This window comes from Opisthorchis viverrini (genome assembly GCF_000715545.1).
Source record: "Opisthorchis viverrini unplaced genomic scaffold opera_v5_96, whole genome shotgun sequence".
In the NCBI taxonomy this organism is placed as follows: Eukaryota; Metazoa; Platyhelminthes; class Trematoda; order Opisthorchiida; family Opisthorchiidae; genus Opisthorchis; species Opisthorchis viverrini.
Window position 1 is genome coordinate 502045 of NW_008751749.1, and position 13993 is coordinate 516037.

General features: G+C 46.2%; 1 protein-coding gene across 1 annotated transcript in view; it reads right to left on the reverse strand.

Moving 5' to 3' along the window:
* T265_05126 (hypothetical protein) overlaps positions 1–8121 on the reverse strand; it is a gene marked incomplete at both ends in the record, with an annotated part of 13429 nt that extends 5308 nt beyond the window's left edge. Inside the window, 6 exons of the mRNA XM_009170050.1 lie at positions 2247–2305; positions 2348–2557; positions 2595–2654; positions 2694–2738; positions 7767–7825; positions 7943–8121. Coding sequence (XP_009168314.1) covers positions 2247–2305; positions 2348–2557; positions 2595–2654; positions 2694–2738; positions 7767–7825; positions 7943–8121 — 612 coding nt within the window. The remainder of the gene's footprint in view (positions 1–2246; positions 2306–2347; positions 2558–2594; positions 2655–2693; positions 2739–7766; positions 7826–7942) is intronic.
* Positions 8122–13993: the final 5872 nt, after the last annotated feature.

Genomic DNA, 13993 nt, shown 5'->3' on the forward strand with positions numbered 1-13993 from the left:
ATAGACGCCAAACACGGATTGTGAACATTCTCCAGGTCGCAAGTGTGAAAACAAGTCATGCCGATTGAATGGGGATAATTAATAACCCCAGTCGCGGTACATTCTCTAGCGATTAAAATTGTCCCGGGTATTCGGTTAGACGAAGTTACTTGAGGTTCGTCGAATAATGAGAACAAGCGTTCAGCTGTAGCCCCCTTCCGGTGCCTAGCTGCCATGCCACCCGAAGGAAGCACGAGGGCTGGGATACTGCCAGGTTGCCCCAGCCTAGACAGGGAAGTCGAGTGGCGGAGGTCGGATTCGAACCACGAACCTTCCGGTCAGTAAATTAGCGCTCTAACCACTTGGGCCATCTCGCCCCAATGTAAACAAGGGATAACGATAAGTATAGTACACAAGTTGGACGGGTAAATGGTCCGTTTAGGGGATTTGAATTGCTGACATTCGAATTGAATTTGCCGATCAATAAAGGCCAAATCACCTGCGCATAGTAGAAGTCCACAGATGGCTTGCACTGAGCCATATGTGTTGCTGCACCCAAATCCTTGGCGCCGGTGTAAGCCCGATGGAATACGACGGGCAGACGAACATTCGTTTTTCGTTTCCTGTAGGTGTATTGAGAGCTTGGTCCCGTTGCTTTTGGGTCGTTTTCGAGAATATATGTCAGACCCTGGATCGTTTTAATAAACATCGAATTCTCCACTTGAATCACGGCGGATACCGATCAGGCATTCTCAAACAAGGCTCACCTGTTTTGGTGCAGTTGTCTGGATGTCAGACCAACCAGATCTCGGGTGTGTTTGAGAGTTGGCTATCCATCGGTTTTTGTGTTAAATTTACGCCAGACTTCGAAGCAGTTTTCGTGCTCTTCAGTTTCCTTACGTTCAACCTGAATGAGTTTATGGTTCCCAGGGAGATGAGCTATATAAGTATGATGCGCAATTTGGCACCAAGAGCACCATCCGTATTGCATTCAGCTCCACAAATCACCGTTGTGACCATACTGCACTGACAACTTAATGGCTGTTTGATGTTGGAAGGATAGTCATCATATTACCTACTGTATGCAGCACGGTGGGTATGCACATGAGTATATCGCAGGGCTGAAATACAACGGTGGCATGCATCCAAAACCAGCTGACCGCTGAAACTCCGGAAGAGAAGAGCAATGCGGACAGACGAAACACGATTGACCTCATCTTTGAGGCGCTCCAGCCACTCGTTATACGTTGTGTTCATGAACTCCATGACTCAGTGAACAGCTACGCGTTGTGGAAGGTATCCTCCAGAAAAGACGAAGGATGCAAGGAATGCATGGTTATCATTTCGGTTGATCGGAGCAATTTGTCTCCAAAAACTGTATGTGAGCGAAACCATAAAGGATTGATTTGATGGGACTGGCTTTGATGAAGGAAAACTGCTCAGTCGCTAGGCTGAGCACTTCGAACAAATAGTCTTGTGACCAGTTGCGGCTATTCAGTTGGATTCTTGGACTAGTACGCTGGAGAATGAATATGAAACTTCCTACAATCTGGGAAGTTTACGAATTAAGGGCAGCCGAGCTCCTAGTCTGCATGACCTATCCGCATCGTTCAAGGATAGGGGCGTTCATAAAGAGTGGACCACGTGGCAACCACAATGGAACACGCTGACATTAGACTGAACGAGACCCTGCATAAATTATCCATCGTCGCCTTGTGGAGGCTCGGGGCATCACGTCAGATTTCGGCTTGGCGGGAATGGCGTTGACCACATCACAAATCCGTCACGTGCTAGAAGGACGTCAGACGTATAAGCGATCCACAATTTTATTATTTCTGGACCACTCTGCTCTCCAGAACACACTTGTGGAATGCTTCTGGGAGTTTGGCAATACAATAAATTCTTTGTACTCACAGGCTTTCGGACTTGCAAGAGTAAACGCGGAGCTGTCCGAAGGTTTCCATACGCAAAGAGATATCTGACAAGGACGCACCCGAGCTACTAACAGTTCCACACGTTTGGAAGCACACAGTCTAATAAGTTGAATCAACTTCGAACCAAGGGGATCCCCGTGCCATAATCCTAGTCAGTGGCGACTGAGTATTCAGTATTACGGTTGAATGTCAAAATCGTTCAGTCACACACTTCCGGCTACCGCCTAAATATACGAAAACGACACAATGCTTCAAGCTGTTTTTAGGGGACAAAAATATCGGATGAAGCGGCAGACAATGGGGGAAATGTGTTGTTTAGTATTTGATCCGTACCTGAGAGCGGCCGTCATATGAATTGTTCTCTGGTGCTTCATAGACACGAGTCCCGGTGTCTAGAGAAGAGCAGTTGAGGGAAAACAACTAAGGCGACAAACCATGGTGCACAGGTCGTATAGGTGGTAGATGGTCAGTAGAACGAGAAAGTGGAAATGTTCTTGTAACGGGACCGTGAGGGATGGGATAGCGTCGATAGTGTGGGTCAGATTTTAAATAACCCGATGCAACTCCGGGTCTCATAGGCAGACGTTGTCCTTGGGAGGTAAACTTTGGATGTCGCGGTGAAGCGTCCGAAGTTGCATTTTGGTCTAGACGATGGCGAAAATGGTTATGACTAAATTTTACCTGAATCAGCTTCCTCTTGATCTGACCCATCGTACACCTCCCCTTCTTCGGCCTCATCACCTAAAAACCAGAGTACGGTTATACGAATGTCTAATTTACCTCCATAATGCATTCTTGTTCTAACGGAGTTTTTCCGTGTCGTGACTGAAACAAAGAAAACAGAAAAGTGAGAAAACATTCGGTCACTGTGTTGTAGTTGACAGCACCTGGGATTTGATTTAGTCTACAAATTTATCAAACGGGTCAGTATAAGTCGTCGCTAAGCTGTAGCACCCTTTCGGTGCCTAAATGCCATGCCACCCGAAGGAAGGATGTGGGCTAGAATCCTGCCAGGTTGGCCAAGCCTAGACAGGAGAAATCTAGAGGCAGAGTTCCGGTCAGTAAATCCGCCCTTTAACCAATGAACCATTTCGCCTTCAGTATAAATGAATAGTGATTGGTTCATATCTACTACGAACCTACCTCTCACCCACGGATATGCATCTTTCATATACTGATCATGAAAGGATTAACCAACGAGGCGAGAATGTTATCGGGTGTAATGTACCGGGTTAGGATAATCGAGAAAAAAATAACTTGCCATACTGCCACAGCTCCAAATTCAGACAGCTATTACTGTCATATAGAAGGAGAAAATCGTTCAGCTGAAACACACTTTCGGTGCCTAGCTGCCATGCTACCCGATGGAAGCACGAGGGCTGAGATACTGCCACGTTACCCAAGCCTAGATAGGGAAAGTCGAGAGGCAGAGGTCGGGTTCGATCCAAGGACCATCCGATCAGTAAATTCGCGCTCTAACGACTTGAGCCATGTCTCCCGCATATAGAGGGAGAACAAACAGTTCAACATTGTGATGAAGCTGGGGCCATCATGGGAACATAGTATGCCGCCTCGGAATAAAGTACCGCATTAACCCTGCCACACAGATTAGATGGTTCATCAAGGTTCGACTACTTTTGGAAGGCTAAAAGACACCGGTGAGATAAAGATGAACTGCTATACTACAAGAAACCGTATTTTGAAGGCCATGAGATTTCACCGCTTTTGCTATACTGTGAGGATAGTACAATGTTCTGCAAGACGACTAGCGTTTTATGGAGACCTGACTTTTGACCGGATCCTGGAAATGACACATGGTCACGATTTCATGTTGATTTTGCAGGATCAACAATATCTGGTCCTAGTAGATGCCTACAGCAAATGGCCAGAAGTGCTTGGCATGAATAGTGCTATTGCTTGTGCTACTATTTCAAAACTACATGTGTTTAGCCACTTTAAAGTTCCGAATATCATTGTCTCTGACAGCGACAGCGCATTCATGTCCGCTGAATTTTCCGCATTCTGTCAAGAAGACTACACAACATATGCAATCATCACCATTTTATCCATAATCAAGTGGCCAAGTTGAAATATTTGTGGACACTTTCAATCGCGCACTTTTGGAACTCAAAGGGGAGGGGACCACACCGGAAATCATCGAGACCTTTCTGATGAGTTAAAAGACGACATCAAATGTTAACGGTCCACATGTTAATTTTCCGGCGGGTGCAATTGTGAACCGGAAGATCCTTTTAACCGTTGACGTCATCCGTCCAACACCACATTCTCCAACAGTTAGAAACACAAATACGGAAGTCCAGTTCAACCGACATCACGATGCTGCTGGCCAATTGTGGCCATAATTGCTCTCGGTAATTGTTAGGGAGCAATTGTTTTCTCTCCGTCAATGAAAAAGTGAGAGGTGGTAACTTCAGCACCGTAGTTGGATGTGTCTGGAACAATCCAGGGCTGGATTGTAGTGTGTGAGTAGCATGTCAGAGTTGAGAATTGACTATCAAAAGCGGACTGGTACTGATGTGACCAATTTCAAAGGACATCCTTTTTCAAAAGATGATTTGGTGGTTCAGAGACACGATGCATGTCTGGCAAAAATGAACCGTAACGACCTAACAAACTGAGGAAGGAGCGCAGAGTTGCTAAATCCGTCAGTGCGGGCATTCGTTGTGTGACAGAATGATGACCATTTTCGTCAAAAATAAATCCAAGATATGTGACTGATGTGAGAAAAAATGCACATTTTCTGCATGTAGACAAAGACCGTATTGTTGAATTCGTTTGAGTACATAGTACAAAAGTTCTTGACTAAAACCTGTGAGAATGATGTCATCCAAATAAGCAACAAATCCTGGTAAACCGTTAAGCATGGTATCCACTGTTTTTTTAAATACTACCGGTGCGGATTTTACCCCAGATTAAGCTGAAACAAACCGCGATGTGTATTAATTGTCGGAAGCTCTTTGAAGTCCTCGGAAATTTCTATTTGTAGGTAAGTATCAACGAGGTCGAGCTTGCGAAACATCTGCCACCATTGAGCTTGGGCATGGCGGCTCAAGTGGTTAGAGCGCGAATTTACTGACCGGCAGGTCCATGGTTCGAACCCGACTTCCGCCTCTCGACTTCTTCTGTCTAGGCTTGGGCAACCTGGCAGCCTCCCAGCCGTCGTGCAACCCTCGGATGGCACGGCAGTTAGGCACCGAATGGGTGCTACAGCTGAACAGTTGAGCTTGGTGAGCAAGTCTTCTGCTGTAGGTAATGGATATTGATGAGAGTCCAACACGGCGTTTAATCCAGTGGAATAATCGGCATATATGCACACCATATCGTTTGCTTTTTTGATGACAATAGGAGCTGCCCACGATGAATAGTTTACTGGCTGGATAACTCTGGATTGCTGGAGACGAACAAGTTCATTGTCCACGCTCGCGAGAGCTACAAATGGTACGGGGCGCTTCGGTTGAAAATTGGTCTTGAATCGGGTTGGATGTTTGAGACCTGTCTGTCTTGGTGCAGCATCCGAGGCCTTGGAAGACATCGTCGAATTTAGTCTTGAGTGTGCGTATAACGACACATTTGACACTTATGAGGCTGTTTGGAATGCCTTTTGCGGGTGCCATTTTCGAACGTGGATACGGCTAACGGTTGACAGCTGGAAGACCTTCTTGTCACCGTTAGAGTGAACACAACCTAGTTAAGACAGAACACAAAGATTTCGCTGTGTTTGAACAACACTGGATTACAGTTATCTGTTCGAACCAAATGTGGCTTCAAGGCAGAAAGACCTCTGAATCCATACCATCTCTCAAAATGGTCTAAGGAAAGACATAGGTGCAGGGACAGAGGGCCAACTAATCTGTTGTTGAAAATACTCCACCGAGAGATCTAGACGGTGGTCTTTAATGTGTATAAGGTTTCTGGTCCCACCACGCGTTGTGTAGTCGATCGTCCAGTCGATTTGAACTATGAGCTAGAGGCGACGGTCTACCTTGCTTAAGCGGGTAATAGTGACCGCCTTGAGATCCAGTGGCTTCTGCGTGCATCATAAGCAGATTTCCAGGCGTCATGTACAGCTGTTGTTACCTCACCTCAGTTACGGTGGAGTTCCTACAAAGAGTCCGCTTGTAATACATTTGGTAGTAGGCTTTGGTGTGTTTTTCCAACTTATGGTCCACAAAGCCTTTCTGTTACCAAGTGGGGAGCTCGATTCTTGGGTTTAAGTGAGAAATTTAATGAAAATACACACGGAATTAGGGAGTGGTCTCTACTAACCTTTGTAAGCTAAAACGATGGGCAATAAACTCAATGACGCCACAAGTAAGTGATGAGCATGTGGTTTATTTGACTTTGGAGTTGGTCAGCCGCTGTGAGACGACAGGGAGTGCAACGGCCGTCACTGTGCCTAAATCCAGTGCTACTGAGAAACAACCGGTGACCAGAGCAAAGTTGCAAGAGACGTTCGCGATTGTCATTACGTTTTGCATTCAGGCTAAACATTCCACGAAGTTGTGCTTCTGATGAACTGGGGTGACTTGTCTGTGCAAACAACCATGGATCCCTTCGAGATAAACGAGTGGTCAATTCTTGGTCTTTAAAAATCTGAGCTACAATTCGTTGGTGCATAAACGGATACAAAAAACAATGAGCGTAATCCGAAAGCGTATTTTTGTCAATCGAATTTGAAAGTCATATAATACGGAGCGACAAGCATTCAGTCGAACGAAGCAAAAACATGCGAATTCAGGGCTAGACCAACACCAGCTGAACACACTGCAGCGACCGCAAGATTGCCTGAAGTTTGTGATCTGTACCTGTAACGAAGAGATTGGGCCTTACCATGATGCGACGGTTTGTCTGCGTGACCTGTCAGCTACGTACAGCCGCGATTCCTACAACACTACTGTTGTGCAACCTCCATCACTGCGTGGCGTCATCAGTGAGGTAGCCTTGCATACAGAAGAGCGGGTAGATGGACACAGGCTACTGCTCACGCCTGTCTTTTTCTCTTAAATTTTTTTCTGCCCCCCCCCCACCTCCAACTACATCAGTAACTCTCTAACTGTAGGTCCATTAGCTAGGAGTGGCGATCCCGTTCGTTTGAATTGGTTTGGACCGCAAAACCTGCCCGTCGGCTGACGCTGACAGCTCAAAGAATCAAGAAACCAATTTCAAGCTTCGACGCTGTCTGTTCGATCGTTTTCATATTTGGCAGTCTGAAGCAAACAGGACTACAAGCTGTTCTTCTTCTCACACAGGACCTGCTTGATACTGATATGCGCTGTGTATCGGAAACACAGGCTTAACAAGCGGGGACAGTGCTTAAACTGAATGCTCCATTACTCTCCACTGGCTTCCGGCTGAGGACCTCAGGCGATCTGGGACATGGAGTTTCTTCGCACCAAGTTTCTATCCTCAAATTTGCCTTCACTACAGCTTTTGTCGTGGTTATATGGTAGCTAAACACCGGTTTATTGCTGTTGATGACGATTATTTTGTCACAATCATCGTAGGAAATGACATTCTGTGTTTGGCCATCTGGATTGCGATAGATCTGACAGCTAACCAGCACTGCTTCCTTTAATTCGGGTAAATTTGGCTATCGCCCCGTGCCGTGTATTAAACGACTGACTGAGTGCAGCTCATGGGCTGAGCATTTGATCAGATGTCAGATAAGGTAACGTATTGCGTAAACAACAACAAGCTTTGGGACCAATCCTATTGCAGAAAAACAGAAATCCACGAGTGCTTCGCACGAGAAATGCCAGTTTGTGTGATGGGACTCTGTGCCCTCGACGGTACACTTAACTATGAGCTCACTGACAACCGGATCATACTTACCAAGTGCCTTGGCGTTCTTAGAACACCTTGATCTCCTTGTGGAATGGACGTTACCGGGGCTTCTCCAATGGACTACCAAAGGGTCTGGCAACGTCCGTTCACAGCGGAGTCCGCACCGGACGCAAATAGGATGATAAGTTCAGCACACTGATTGGACAGGACAACAGTGAGACCACGGATTCGCGTGTTGATATACGGCATCGAAAGTTTCGCTCAACCTTCCAGCGTCGGGATGCTTGTGCTCGTTTGGCGGCTTCCGTTCACCTTCAAAGCACAAGCGAAAAAAGGGTGGAGCGCCTCCCATCAAGTTCTCTGCACTGGGTAGTAAGCTCGCGCGGGGAATCATAATAAACATCTAAAAGTGCTTTGAATCGGGTTCCCGATGCAGCGGGAACAGCCATCGAGGGAGAGTCTCCACGCGCCGACTACCCAAAATGCTGCCCACTAATATTATGCGTTACGAGCTTGCAAATCTCTCCATTTCCTCACCATGTATTAGTTGGGTCAACGGTGAAAAAGCGGTTGGCCAAACCTTGTTAAAACAAGGCTTAGGTAGGCATTAGGCCCTCTCGGAGGCGGCGATACTCCAAAGGAAAAGGTTCAGTGAACTCAATATGTATTTCACCGAAATCAGAAACCGTCTCCTTAGCAGCTCGTTAACTCCTTCTTGCGTCCTGATCAAACAACTCGGTTGGCGTATACAAGGGCCGGTCGGAGTAATTACATAGAATGCCTGAAAGTCCGTGCAAGTAATACGGAAAAGGTGAGCTGAACCATCTCTAGAAAAACAAATGCCTTTTGGGCCAACTTTTAATGGTCAAATGAGAAGGGCGTGTTTGACGGAGGCCAGATACATAAATCCTTCCGGTACCTATCTTCGTAAGCTCTTCGAGCCCATTCTTGGCATGCGCAAAAAACGGGCCCGCTGGGTCTCCTCCGAACGACATGTAGAAGTAACTTATGTCCTTTAGAAGAACGTTTCAGTCCAGTGACCACCGCTTTTCAGCTTCGACCTCCACGTAAATGTATTAGCGTTTGAGCTCCATGATTACAGACCATCCGCGAAAAGTATATATGGACTTGAAAGCGCATCTAAAAGGTCATTGGCATGGATCGGATAGACAAGTGGTCTCAAGAGGGAGCCTTGAAGGACTTCAATGGGGAATTATCTAGAAGAAGTGCAGGTGGAGCCGACTTGCATGGAAATGTTCTGTCGGACAGAGACGCTTCGTTCTATAGTGAAATTTTTTCCACGAATCCCACAGGAATCGATGTGGAACAGCGTTACGTGTGAGAACTGAACGAATGCTTTCAAGAAGTCGGCAAAATGTGGCATCCCATACGAGCCCTTCGTTTTTAGCTTGCGTTAATCTGTCCACCAATACGAGCATGTTCAACGGGCAAGAACACTAGGGATACAAAGTTACTGGTACTAAGGCGATCTAAGTTGGCCGGCTACCGAATGCGTTCACCGCATGGCATTTTATGCTGCTGCTGCTAGCATGCCTGTATTTGCCAGGTGATAAACGGTCACTAGGTTTGTAGACTGGCTTGAGAATAGTCTTCTTCAAAACGGAAGTAAAGATGCCTTCGTCAAGTAACTGACGAAACATCAAGTGAGATCACCTAGCCGACGTGAGCGACGTTTCCTTCGGGATTTTTAGAAGGCCCTTATCAGGCTCCCTCGCACGGTGCGGGGTTGTCGTCACAAGAGTTGACGCCCATTCTCCTCTCTGAAGATCAACTCGGTCAGAGACTTGTAGTGGTAGCGTTCAGCAAACATTTGATGTGATGGCGTCCCCGGGGCAACATACAGGTCTGTATGATGTTACCCGTAGGCTTGAGATATCACTATTGGGTTGTAGTTTCACGCTTCAGTCCCTCTAGGTAAATTCCGGTTGGCTTGTTCCTTCGGCAGTGTCTCAAGTTCGTGAGTCGTTTATTCTATCCTGGCTTGTCTTCTTATGCTTCATCAAAAGATTTCATATTTACAGCGGTTTCGCACTTTAATATATGCAAGCTCACCTGTATCTCATGTGGTAATTTTTAAACGAAAATCGGGGCCTGATTTCCAGAAGACGGCGAACTCTTTTGGGTAGCTCTTGGTCCATTTGGCCGTGCGCTCGTTTCTTTGGGATAACCACCGCGTCTGCTTTGCATATTTTATGGCAAATGATCCTGTACGTGGACGTTGGCTTGTTCGCTGAGCTGGGCAGTTTGGTTGCAAAGGTCTCATCACCAATCGATATACGTGCGGTAGCCGGGGATGACCTTTGACCGCGCTTAGTTATTTTGTCGGGCGGTTCCATTGGTTGTTCTTTTATCCCGTGTCCTCATTCGCCGATGCCCACGTGACCTTGGAATCTGGCATCCCTCGCCGTCGTAGTCTGGTCGGTGTTGGATTGACCATCCATCCCGGTCATCCATCCCTGGTCATCCCCGGCTACCAGCACGTATATCAACACACACGTAACACTACTGAACGCACAACCGCTAACCCACCGCTACGCACAACTACGCACTGATGATGTCACCTCGATTGGTGATGAAACGTTTGCAACCAAATTGCCCAGCCCAGCGAACAAGCTAACGACCATCTACGTTACCTAAGCTACCGACATTCTCCTCTATAGAAGATCCTGTACGTCTCTTCCACTGAAGCTGGTCCCAGTTTAAGCATGTCGAGGAGGATACGCACTAATGAGAGTTCTGCAGGACAGAAATTTCAAATACGGGTATAAGGTTCCTGGACCAGAATTAGGTGAGATCTAGTCAGTACACAGTTGTTACTGTGTGCCATTGTTGTTTTAACTAACATTTGATCGACGAAATGTCTTTTGTCGGTGCTAACCAAATTCAGCGGCAATGCACGGTGTCTGGTGGGTGTGATGGCGTCAGCACTTCGGTCAGCACCCATGAAGGTTGTCCACTAGTCCGATATGCTACAACTCCGTCCACAAGGCCTTGGGAACTTTACAATCACCCACAAATCTCGCCACACGAGCCCTCATTCTGACCGTAAAAGCATAATTGTGCCTGACTAGTTGCGAATGAACATTACTTTTATAGCGGCAGCCAGAGGAAAGTTGCTCAGGCATTTGTATGAGAAACAGTCCACCTGCCCTGAGATTGAAAGACAACAATACCCGACGAAGAGGGAGGAGAATCGATCCCACGCAGCATAATTTGAACACACAGTACTTCATAAATTGGCGCAGGTGTGGCTTCCGAGAGGAAAACCGAGGTGGACAAAGTTACATTTCAATTAAAGAGTGAATTCGCCTCCTGTCACACATTTTGAATCAGTCAAGAAAATGGGTTGTGCCTTCATTGATACACCATCATCGGAGACAACCGGTGACTCGTGTTTTTGTTGTCGATCGAGAAACTTACTGAATAGACTGTGGCGGTTTGAAAGCAAGCCCCTCAACACTACTTCTGCTGTGTTCAAAGTTATGGACCTGGGAGCTCTAGATGACAACAGATTTAATAATTCTGTTTCGCGTTTGATTCCAAGGTTCCGAGGTGACTTCACTGGCGTGTAAACCTGCCTCTAGCTTTGGCGCTTCCGATGTCCCCTTCCAGTTGGGGGAGCGGGTGTCAGCCCACTGGTAGCTCAATGTGTACGTATCCTTTGTTCCCGGAGGACAGTTTTCTTTTGTCAAAATCTTCACAGCTGTTAATCGCGGATCGTGCAGTTCCATTCACAGTTGTTCAAAGATTCGCGGTTGCTTTGTTTGTGAGGACTTCGAACTAGGCCCACCCTGTGTACGTATAACTTGTGGCGTCGTGCCCTGGTTTCACGAGTGACGACTAGGTTCACATTGAGATCATTTGCTTTTGATCGAATGCAGCTGGGAGCTGGTAGTCTCACATTCCTGGAGGTAAAATCGGTAACGTCGCGATGAACGTTTTTAACTGATCTGTCGGGAGATTTCATCATCTGCATGTGCATAGCTTAATATTTTAAATTAGCGATAGTGTCATCTGTAAAGTTCACGGCTGCACCTTTTACAAGAGCACAAATGTCCACAACTGCTATCGGCCGGCCACTTTTAAGCGGCTGTAACGCAACTTTAACTCCTCCAGATGGCGATCCTCAGATATACGTTAAATCTCTTGGAGGAAGCCCTGAATACTGATAGCCCTCTCAAAAGTCCCTTCTGGGGATGCTAGAGGAGAGTGAATGGGAGCCCAACCTCTGTTTTTGTGTGACCGTTCTTCAGTAGATGATTCATGTTTAAGTTTTGTAATTACCCCACCATGGAACTGCTATGCTAGTTTTGTTGCAGTGGTTTTCCATGAAAAGCGCCCATTGATGATCATCCTGGACGCTCTCAGCCGTTTTTGTTGGTTCTATTCCCCTAAGCCTTCGAGAGAAGAACCACTTTTTGCCGACTGTTTCAATAAAAATGGGATATTTGCACTGGTCTTCCTAAAGTTGCAGTGGGGCTCTAACTCCTCTACTGATATATGTTCCGCTAATTGTGGAGGCATATCAACGCCAATAACATTTGTTTTCCTGTTTATCAGACAAACACTTAGAATGCCACCGGAGTGTGTAAGGGCGACATTGTACTCCAAGTCTTGCATTTGATAAACCTCCATTTTGTAAACCTATGTTGCGACTCATCTGTGGTGGTAACGGACAGCTAACTTTTATAAACTGGCTCAAGACAGTGTATAATGGAGTGCATTCTGAGAGAGCTTTACACGAGTAAAGCTTTCAACACGGTGACACGTGTTAACCCCATAGAGACATTGAACAGCACATTAATTTGGCAACAGTTTTTCTCCGGTAAAAACTAAACCAGTTTCGAGCGTACTGGACAGAAGCGCAGCATTCGCGTTTTTACGGATTCACGAACTTATGTTCAGAATCGATACTAGGTTTAATTTTTTCGGTTCGGATTTATTCTGTTTGATTGACGGCTTCCTTTTACTTGGAAAGCTTGAGCAAAAATGGTACAACGCTGCTCTTTATGTTCTGCGCGCCAATGCGTTTGCAAGCGCGAGGACTCGCATAATGTGCAGTCGCGTGTGATTGGAACTGCGCTTAAGGTGAAGCGTGAACAACTATCGGGGTAAGGTTGTTCCACTCAGAAGCCACGAAAGACTAATTAGTTTTGACTAATAAAAGTGCGCGCTCCAATCATCAAAATATTATCTAGTTTCTGCCGAATTCCAATGGGTCAACGATTGGGAACCTATCGGCCGAATCGCGTTCAAACAAGGCGTAAATATCAGGTCTACCCAAGGATAACGATAGTCTAGGGAGACTAGACGAAGCATAAACAGAGGAATTATGTCTGCGGGTTTCGTGACCCAACCACCTTCATAGTAACCTGTTGGACAAGATCAATGAGGGGTAGCTTCTTTGCACCTGGATAGAAAGAGTAGTTGGAAGTCCAGCCGATTGCGACAGTGTGTGCGTTGAGTTTTATGAAGAAGGCGAATCTTTCGTGATTATTTGATAACTTTCTGGAATGGGAGAGATTTTGTAATCCTTTGTCGAAGGCTTTCCCACACTTTCTGGCCTATTGTCTTAGTATACGAGGAAGTCTCTTGCTGGATGTGCTCCAGACGACACTTAGGCACTATTTTCACCAGTTAAGCGGAGATGTAATTCCGTTGCGGTGTCAACATCATTTTGCGGGAAGAGTCGTCAAAGCCTGAAGATCTCAGATCATACTCAAAAGTTAAGCATTACCATGGAGTTCATCCGGAAGGCCAACTGAGGTTCATAAGATCGTGCAATTGTCCCAAAATAATGTTTTTGAGGAACTGCTGAAGACACCTATGCAAATCAGGCACAATTTGCGTTGACATGCCCCTGAAGTCTTCTACTCGAACGGGAATCCTCAACCCAGCCTCACCATGTCTGATGATCTGGTTCGTCATTTTTCACCGCCACGCCTTTCTTGTCACCTGTCAGGCAGGAATTCTCCAGTTTTTCCCTCCATCGCCTCGTTTTTCGCCACCATCATGTACTAACAAAAAGATCCTGCTCTATATTCTCTCCGAAACGCATAGTAACTGCCTTCCTACCCCTGCCTGTTTCGTGGTGATCACGCCTATATCGGAAAATACACACTCCTTATGACGCTGTTACTTTTCCTAACCCCTGTGTACCCACAATCCCCACTATTCATGATTTTATTCTGACTGTAACATTATAATCGTGCCTGACGGTATGCAACCCAGAGATTGGGAATAAACATTACTAT